At 42.8% G+C, this 10000-nt stretch overlaps 1 protein-coding gene across 7 annotated transcripts in view; it reads left to right on the top strand.

Annotated features, from left to right (window-relative positions):
* The window catches only part of LOC123506743, a 36304-nt gene that overhangs the window by 22029 nt on the left and 4275 nt on the right, over window positions 1-10000 (top strand). For 5 of the 7 annotated variants that reach the window (XM_045259030.1, XM_045259029.1, XM_045259025.1 and 2 more), the window contains 2 exons: window positions 1-149; window positions 2589-2954. The exon at window positions 1-149 is cut by the window's left edge and continues 156 nt beyond it. In XM_045259030.1, the coding sequence (XP_045114965.1) occupies window positions 1-149; window positions 2589-2954 (515 nt within the window). The remainder of the gene's footprint in view (window positions 150-2588; window positions 2955-10000) is intronic. The other 2 variants (XM_045259028.1, XM_045259031.1) reach the window with 2 other exon arrangements.

Here is a 10000-nt window from a genome sequence, read left to right as displayed (position 1 = left end):
CCAAGTCGCCTGTTCCTGCGGCAGGTGCCACCAGCCAAGCTCCCGTCGGCACTGTCACTACCATTCTCCGGGACGGCAAGAAGGAGACGCTCATCAATGACATCGGTCCGGCCATCACTGCCCCTCACCCGCCGGCCCCCCTCCACCCGGTGAGTCGACGTCGCTCTCACTCCTCAAGGCGATATGTCACTCAGTAAACCTCATAACCTGTGTGTGTGTGCTGGTCTCGACCCTCGCATGTCCACACAACACTATCACTGCAGTCACTTGCTTCCAACACCTAGTGGACTGAGGCCCTGAAGTGCTTCACGCGGAAGGCCGCCTTGTGTACTCACCTTGTCACTACAAATCTTGTCTGTGATGGCTTAATGGCTCCAAAGAAAATGGACTCAGCTACAGTCATAGTTGCCTCTTCAAAACACTAAATCTATAATACTTAGCATATATTCCATACTCTAACTTATCTTTAATAATGTACAAAAACATAAAGAGCCGCGTGAGGCCTCTCAAGACAAGTTTAAAGGACCGCCCTTATATTTCAAAATCTGACGCCTCACTTCAGTCACATAGGCGGCTCCCTCTCACCGCCTCGAGCCGTGGCGGGCCACCAGCTTGACGCAATCGTGCCTGATACGCGTATAACATCACAAGTATCGGTTTATACTAACATGTATCTCTGGGACAATAACAATTAACATCAAATACTAAAGTAATGTCAGCGCTACTTGTCAATAGGATAGTCCACTAAAGTACAAAACTGAAGTACAAGTTCGCCCAGAGTCGGTCCGCCACCACCAGCACCATCGCCCCTCAGTAGCCGCCTCGGAGGAGTGCCTGAAAGTCTGACAATTACAAAGAGTACATCACTAATAAAATCATATATGGATTTAGAGAGTTAGTTAATTTTAGTCAATACGTGGCCCTTTGTGGCTGAGTCAGCTGTTAGTTGTTAGTTGCCTTCCCCTCCACCCCGCCTCCTGTAGTGTAATCATTGGTGTTACTTTATTTCCTTGAGAGCCTTTACCTGTTTACCTTGTTATTGTTTTGCATGCGCTGTGTTCGCTGTGATCCTGCACCCTAGAATGTCTTTGTGACTCAGTGTGTGTAAAGAGGGTGCAGCATGCAGCACGGCGGGGACTGTTCGGCTCAACAGGCAGGGGCGCGCGTCTGGCCTGCAACACTCGAGGCACAACTGGCACATCAGACACGACACATTCATTACCTTCTCTTAAAGCAAGTGCTGAGAGCACCACAGTCATCTCGCGCTTTAGCTCGAATTCCTTTCCTCCACTTGTAAGTTTCATTTCAAGTTAATCTTTGCTCTTGTATATACCTCATTTTGAACTTGCCATTACGACTATATACCTTCCAACTTCGTTACATACATACATATATATATATATATATATATATATATATATATATATATATATATATATATATATATATATATATATATATTCATCAGCTTCAAAATTTTACATTACTGCGCGTTTACTTTGTGTTTTGTTTTTAAGTTTGATTCACTGTAAAGCTTCACTGTAAGTATTAGTGCCATCTTACACACGAAGGATTCACGTTGGAATCACGTAGTGGACAGGAAGCCTGCGCACTGGGCTCCAGCAGAGTGTGCCCCAAGCCCTGGGCAACCCACGCCTGTACTTGTAAGGACGCTGCCACGCTGGGTGTCCCTCGCACTCAACTCATTCCTCGGAGTATTGTTTGGAGCCGCGTTCACACTGCATAAAATTCACTTTCTCCTGAGACAAGACGACAGAAGTCCTCCCTTACCTTGTATAGCGAATCCGAAGTCACACTCAAGAAAATCACAAGACGGAGCATGTTTACCCCCGACCTGATCCGATTTAAAGCTGGAGTCCAAAGTAGAGGCAGCAAATTAAAGTCTGCGGCGAGGGGGAACGGAAGGCACTTGGAGGGAAAAGTAAACTATAGATATTAGAATTTTACCAGATTGGATTTGGATTATTAACATTACTCCCTTATGAACACTGGAAGAAATTGGACATGATAATGACCGAAACGCGTGACGACCGAGACACGCAGACACCCGTGAGGCGAGAAAACGGTCACTGTCCAAATAAATCAAATGAGATAAAGCAAAAGTAGAAGTATTAAAGGATACAGAATTAGCTAAGGATTCCCTGCCGGATGAAAAGTCTCACGTTCATGGCTTCAAAACTTGTCTGCAACGTGTTAGCTTGAGTCTCCGCCGAGTCCAACCCTCATAGCTGTTTGGATATGGCGGTGTGTATGTATGTGTGTCCCTCATCCCTGTCCTGGCGGCGAGGGTCATGTGTTAGTGGTCTCATTTCCCAGCTTCTGGTATGAGGTGACCCTTAAAGTGACTGAATGTTATCATGTTGCAGAAGTCTGTCCTGCAGTCACCCTCCCGTGCAGAGAGTGCGTGGAGGCGTGACGAGGTGTGCGTGGCGGTGCCTTCTGGGGTTCTTTGCACAGTGCTTGTGGTTTGGTGCTGCATATTGTGATCACGTGGCAGCCGCTTAAAGAATTAATAGCAAATCGTGGTTTGCTGCCAAGTATATTGATACGTATCCGGTACATTGCAGGGTACTGTGATAAACCACGACAGCGAGCACCAAGGTTCCTACATGAGCAGCAGTTCTGGGGCGGCGGCGGTGGTGGGCCGCCTCTCCCGTCAAGGGTCATCAGTGGAATCCTCACACTCGGCGACTGTGCACGTCCACACGCCGGAGTGTTGCATGTACGGGCACCCACACACCCCACAGCCCCGCCCCCGAGCCTCCCCTACCGGCGACCAGTCCGAGTGTGACTTCCACTGCTGTGCGCTGCACGAGGAGGGCGGCCGCATCCAGGCAAGTCGACATCACCACCAACAACAGCAACAACAACATCAACAACCACAACAACAGCAACAACAACATCAACATTTGCATCATCATCAAGGACAAAAGGTGCACGAACAACCAATACAACAGCATCTGTATCAACAGCAGCAACAGCTGCAACAACAGTTTCAGCAACAGCTGCAACAGCAGCAGTTGCAGGAACAACAACAACAGCAGCGACAGCAGCAGCAGCGTCAGTCTGTCTGTAAAATTCACGAACAACCCTGCAACTGCTGTTGAGTCACACCACCTGATAGGAAAGCTGTGTCGTGACTCCCTGGTGGAGCGCCGGGCGCCGCCGCCCCCGCGCTCCACCAGCCGCCGCCGTCGCCGCTGCCGGTGTCTCGCCGGGCGCCGCGGCCGCCTTTGCTCAACACTCTCACTCTCTACCACCTTGTTAGTCAGAATGGCTTAGTTTGCTACTAGTTCAAAAGTTTTGGCAAAGCGCCACGTTCACTGCCATACAATTAATTCCTCTCGATATTGTTGCCAAATCCGAGTCAGCCGGACGCGGCCCTCGGGCCTGCCGGGCTCCTCGCTGCTGCCAACCTGCAGCATCAAACTTTGACAAAATTCAAATTGGTAAATGAAATACATTTTAGAAAATATATATAAAAAAAAAAGTATACAAGCTTTCTGTAGTTTAAGTCACTGTTGCCCCGCCGCCCTTCGCCTCCGCCGAGCCGTGGCCGCGGGGCCGACCGCTGCAGGCGCTCTGAGCACTGCCACACTAGCTATTAATGATCCTCCTCTGTACATACAGATAAGGAACTTTTTGTATCAACTTGTAAATGTAGTTCAAGTGTTTGACTTAAGGAACATCATACTTCTAATGCCAACATTCTTTTAAGTAACTGGATTAGATGGAGCGCCTCTTTAGTCAAATCTTGTAAACACTAACGTTATTATGACATGATGATAACTAATAATAAGAAGCACACCTTGCCTGGCAATGAGAGGAAGGAAGAGGCAATGAAGCAAGACTGACGCGAAGCAGTTAGCTTGTCAACGGTCATGTTAAGAGTCACTCGCTGACACTCACAGTCTTAATCAGCCACAATACTGTAGAGTAAGACAAATGGATGTTACATATCCGCAAATTCATTAAAAGAATCCGATTTGAGTTATCTTTATCGTATGTTCATTTGATAATTAGCCTCACCAACACACTTGTCTCTCTTCAGGAGTATGTGAGTAAAAAGTGATGACCATTCTCATTGGATGGCTTAAAGACTTCTTTCTTTTTTCCAATACTAAAATTCGATAAAGATAAAAGTGCAATCTATAACTGGACAGAGTGGCTGTTCATGAAATTTTGAAAGTTGTATTTACATTTGCTTAAAGTTATTGCAGATGAAGGAAATAGACACATTTTAGAAAGACCAAAGATAATGAGATAAATGTATGACAGGCATATTGATCACTTAAATGATAAAGAAAATATGCAGTGAAAGTTACAAAAGGATTAAATAAGGAAATTGTTTTTAATATGATGTGTTAAAAATAAGAAGAAAGTTTTAGGAAAAAGTTGAGAAGTACTTGAAGCATATCAACAGATACATAAATCTAACAAACTAATTAAAGCCTATGGAATTAAACCAAAAATAAATTTGCCTAATGCTTTCAAATTAAAAGATTAGAAATAAAGAAGGAAAACACGTGAAGTATATTAACAAATACAATAAAAAAACCAACCGAACAATAAAAAAAGAATCAGAGTGAACAACAACAAAAAATTGATAAATAAACAAACGAGAAATAAATTGCATAACGCGTTGAAACTACGAGATTTGACTGGAGACCGTACCAATGATATAAAGTTAGTGGTAATGATGTGTGATGCGGCTGTTGTCACCAGTATGATTTTAGAAGGATAGTCGTGTTATCTTGAGGACTTATGCATATGTGTGTCTGCCTCTCAAGTATCTTATCACTGCCTGGGAAGGAAAGTATTTATGTGTTCCTTTTAGCTATCGTAAGGTATAATTGGGCAGTGTGATTGAGACCCAAGGGTTATTGACTTTTTTTTTACCTTCTCCTATTGACTGACTACCTACCGAACCTCTTCAATATTGCATTGTTCAGTGTTGCATATAATCTAGCTTTACAGGGACTCGAACAGTGAGCATGAGCAATTGTTTCCACTTCTCTAACGACGCGGCGGTTTTACCTTTACCTTCCCCGCCACCTTACCACTCTCCACTAGCTTGACTTAACGTAACTAAAGGCGAATATTGTAACGGTATATTTAGCGCCCTGCATTCTGCCTTACCTGTTGTTGCACCCGATCATTCTCACCTGAAGTAGCAGCAGCCCACATGTGCCCCGCCAGTGCATAGGTGGGCTCGGTGCACACGCTCTGCTCACTGTCCCGTCCCGGTGTCTTGCATGGCATCCCTTCCGCCGCCATCTTGGCATAAAAATTCTCCTCAAATATTATTGTGTGATCGATTTGTGGAAAGATTTTAGTTACTGTTTACCTTTGCTTTGTTTATTTGCCTTTTTGTTGACTTTAAGCTGCCTAAGGTATGTCTTGTATCTCCGCAGTTTTTTCCTCTCTATCTATTTACGAGACAATCTGCAAGTAATCACTTTTCAAACAAAAGGCTCCTCTTAGTGCATTTTTAATTGTCCAGCTATCTATATGACCTCCGGAACAATTCCCTCATCGCTTCACATTCCTTGAGATGGTTTGGAAATACGTATACATTTCAAAATATGTAGATAGATATGATTAAGAGATAGCTTTGATTTAATTGATCGACATTGTATTTTGCAGCAGTTCTATACAAGTAGACATCAAATACCCTGAGAGACGTGATCCTCCTTTACCTTTAGGTGATAGGTGACTAAGCGTAATGTAAACCCATTTAGATATTTGCTACAAAGACTGATAAGTAGGGTAGCCACAGCTTGTTGTGTTTTCTGTAGAAACATTTGGGTTCTTTGGCGCCACGTGCAGTAATGCGTGTTGCTGTGTTAAGCGTAGGTAGTAGCGGTGTTCGGTTCTTCCCTCCATGCGTGACGAGTTAGGAAGGGGAATGGTAGCGCACTTTTTTTTTTTTTTTTTTACCTGAGGGTTTTGCAGCGCTTTTGATCTGTTTGCTGCATGTTGATTTGATTTTTGCTGTGGCACCGTGATGGTTAGGATTTTTTGTAGCATGTTGGCTGTGCTATCTGTGACGTGCTTGGCTGGGTTGTAGCTTAGAGTTTATGGAAGGAGAAGAGGACAGAGTCTTTGTTAAACATTAGAAGCACTGCCACCCCCCAAATGGCTTACTGAATACCATGGATTCTCCTGTATTAGTGTTCAATCCTCATCCGTACGCCAGATGTGAAACCCTCCGGCTTGATTTTTGTCAGATATTTTGATAAGGAATTTGCCAAACATAGAGGTCTAGTGTAAGAAGTAATCGGCCATCAGGTGGCGTTGCCTCCATCACAGGTGACGAGTGAAAGGTACAAAGCCACGGGTGGATCCGGGAGTGTGTCAGCTCGGGGACAATTTTTACGAGTTAACCAGATCATTCCTCAAGTATCTCCTGATCCAAGTTAGTATGTAGAGCGGTGGCAATGTCTCCTGATAAGATTATGTTTTTAAAAGTAATGACAACCTCCCTGGAATCCTAATTAAATACAGTCCTTAAACTGTCTCTCTCCTCTCTCTCGCTGATTACTTTCTTATAGCCTTTTTTTTTCTCTCGCGGCCCTTGTCTTTAGTTTATTAAGTTCACTCAAAGCTCACAAAGCAATCTGTCGTCTCGCGTGCTTAGGGCAGCTGGCACGTCTTTCCTATTGTGGACGTGTTAGTTCCTGGCGGCGTTGCGAGGCATAGGCTGGTGAGCAAGAGTAGAGCAGAGGAGTAGAATAGAATATTTCCCGTGAAACTGGCCATGTTATTGAGTCAGGAGGATCAAAGGTTTGTGTTTTTATTCTGGTTTATTTTCCCCTTTCAAGTGTTGTAATTTTGCGAGTATTGTGTTGTTGAGTGTTAGTCTCCTTATTTGTTGACGTTTAGTTTCTTGCAAGTATTTGTGGATATAGTTTAGAACACTTATTTTCTTTACCATGATAAAAACTCCCCATAATATTCGCAAATGTTGCTTATCTCTGCATGGTAAGAATAATTACCTTGTTTTTGTTTTGTTTTTTCTTTCTTTTTAGTATTTGAGATCCATTGCTACCCAGCATAGTCTCAGGCGGTTATTCTGTACCTCAGCGCGCACCCTCCTGGGACGTGCTGCTATCAACAGCAAGTAGCATTTACGCGATGAGGAAAATTTGTCAATGGAACATTTTTTCTTCTCCCCTCCATTCCAAATTAGCTATTTTTCAAGAGGTCATAGTCTTATGTAAAATGTATATTCATTAAAAGCACAATGTTAGAATAGTTAGTATAAACACGTTGATGTTTCTTTCAATAGGAGAGCCACTAGCAAACCAAAGGTAACGTCAAGGTGTACAGTTAGCGCAGTTTTTGTTTGTGCCACCTGGACGCAGCTGAGCATTGCATGGGGCTGTGTGCTTGCCCGTCACTGAGTTGCTTGTGCGCATTCCTCCTTCTGAGTGATTGGCTTTAGAGCATTTAGGTGTTGTGGGAAACTGGAGTCCATCACTCAGAACCTCCCTTCCCGCAAAAAAAAAAAAAATAATAATAATAATCGTAGCTGGCCGCGTCTTTTAGACTTAACGATACATAATTGATGTTGACTTGCCTGCCATAGAGAGGACTGACCCTCACGCCGCCAACACTCCCCTTGGAGCATTCCACACCATGTAGCTTTGGTCCACCACCACTACTTCTTTTCTCTCTCTTGGTAGCTAGTAGCCAAGCTGTAACTATAATAAAGCTTATACTGCCATACTCGTAATGAGCAACCGCTGCTCGCCTGTCCCTTGTAGTATTACAGAAGATTAGTGAGTAGTCCATATTAGTTACTTTTTTCCATAAAACTAAATGCTACATCAATGGTGCTATAAAGACTTGCATGACTCCACCTAGGTAGACTAAATTACTTTGAGAGACAAAACTTCCATCAGCAAACACAACAGCTTACGTAGGGACACTCATTAGACCAAGACGGACTCCGCGGTAGCTCAGGCCTGCGTGGGGCGACTACAGGAAATATGACTTTGCCCGGACTCACCTCAACTTTGGTGGTGCGTGCGGTGACAGCGTCCAGAGAGTGAGGAGAGCTAGGGAGCGTAGGCTCTTGATGGGCGCTTGGCAAAGACACCCACCACGTCAGTTATTTAGCCTCAGAATGAACCGTTACGTGTTTATTATAATGATCTGGCCCCAATTCCGAGTCATGTTCAACAGTAATGATAATAATGAGTCGGGCATTACTTTATCCTTCGTAGGCAGTAGAGAAGGTAGCTTTCAGTGTTACTCTCTCTCTCTCTCTCTCTCTCTCTCTCTCTCTCTCTCTCTCTCTCTCTCTCTCTCTCTCTCTCTCATAGTTCAGAGTATTGTCCATCTTCCTCTTTTCTTCGTTATTGGAAAAGTGGATAACATAAAATAACGGTCCCCCTAATTAGTAGAATAAGCGTCACAAATCCAGGAGTTGATTGAATTGAACTACTGCAGAGCATGTATAACAACATTTTTCATTTATCTATTTTTGATCAACTGAGAAAATAAATGCTGCTATTCATTTGCTAACGTGGTGAAGAAGAAGACGAAGAAGAAAACGTTCAGGGAAACAGATCACTTATTTGCAGGAGAGAAATAGAAATCAGGGAGTGACTTGTTTAGTGATGAGGTACTATAGTCTTCCTTTCTTGGGTGTTTTAAAAGTACTTATTGTTCCTCTCGGTCATAGAAACATTCTCCTTACATACAGTATCATTGCTGACGTCCTGGTATGGTCCCTTTAAAATTTCCTCTCTTATCTGTATAAATCTAAAACTAAAATGCAACAGATTGACGATCTGATGCAGAAAAAAAAATCATTGGAAGTTATTGTAAGGTCATCCTCGAGGCCTGCTGTAACATATCAGAATTCAGGATATATTGTACTCTAAAAGATGTCAAATGTTAAGGTGAATGTTCGCATAATGACAAAGCTACACTCATAATGATTCCTGGGGGCATATTGGTGCTTGAGAACTGGTGTGCTTTAAAACTGTATAACTAGAGATAATGCTACTAATACTGATACGCTTTAAGTCCTGCAGTATAGTAATTTAAGTAGGGTAATAAGCGGAGGCTGAGTACGTATAGCTACATCTGGCAGTGATGTCGATATGAACTGTCCACCCTATCGATCTGTGCGTGTGTGTGTGTGTGTGTGTGTGTGTGTGTGTGTGTGTTTTGAGACGAGCAAGTCTCTTCACAAACATTTGATCGTTCAATAGCTGAAGCTGCCTGGCCACACAGCACGTCTTAGCATAATTACCTTCCTAATACTAACTAAATTCTTTCAATCAATGGCTTCACTTAATTTTACGGCGACTAGACCACGGGTAGGATCATCAGATGTTTTCACTAATCAGTAAGCACAAAGGTATCTGGTCATAGTCATAACTTAACCTAAAAATTTCAGATAAGTTTTTTTAAGCAAAAGAGGGAAGTTGCTTGACCTATGAGTAGGAAGATACATATTAATAAAATAAAAAAGTAAGATTCACGTAGCATTTGATATATACTAATTAGATTTAAAAGGAGATATTAAAAATTTGCTAAAAGTAGCTTATTTAATTGTTTTGTTCAGGATCACATTGCAAGTCATTTATAAGTGTTTCTGTTTTTTTTTTTTTTTTTAACGTTGATGTTAATAGTCTCGGTACACTTTCCAGGAAGGGTTTTTTTTTTTTTTTGTGGGTGTAACTTGAAGGGATACAACACAAACAGAATATAAGTAAGAGAAAGAGGCCACTCTGTCTTAAAAGAGACTGAGTACATACCACACTGTCTGTCTGTGCAGTGCAGGAACTTAAGGCTTCATAAGACAGTACCTTCATGTCATTTTTTATTGAAGTCCACTGAATTGTTTCGAATCTAAGAACATTTTCACTCCCCAAACAGTCACATTCCAGCCTATAAGTCCAACAGATGGAAACTTTCCCCTTAGATGATTGGGTCTAGCTTTGTTACCCTTGATTATTTT

This window comes from Portunus trituberculatus, chromosome 20 (assembly GCF_017591435.1).
Source record: "Portunus trituberculatus isolate SZX2019 chromosome 20, ASM1759143v1, whole genome shotgun sequence".
NCBI classification, from domain to species: domain Eukaryota; kingdom Metazoa; phylum Arthropoda; class Malacostraca; order Decapoda; family Portunidae; genus Portunus; species Portunus trituberculatus.
The sequence above is the reverse complement of the archived record's forward strand: the minus strand, read 5'-3'. Positions and strand labels throughout refer to the sequence as shown.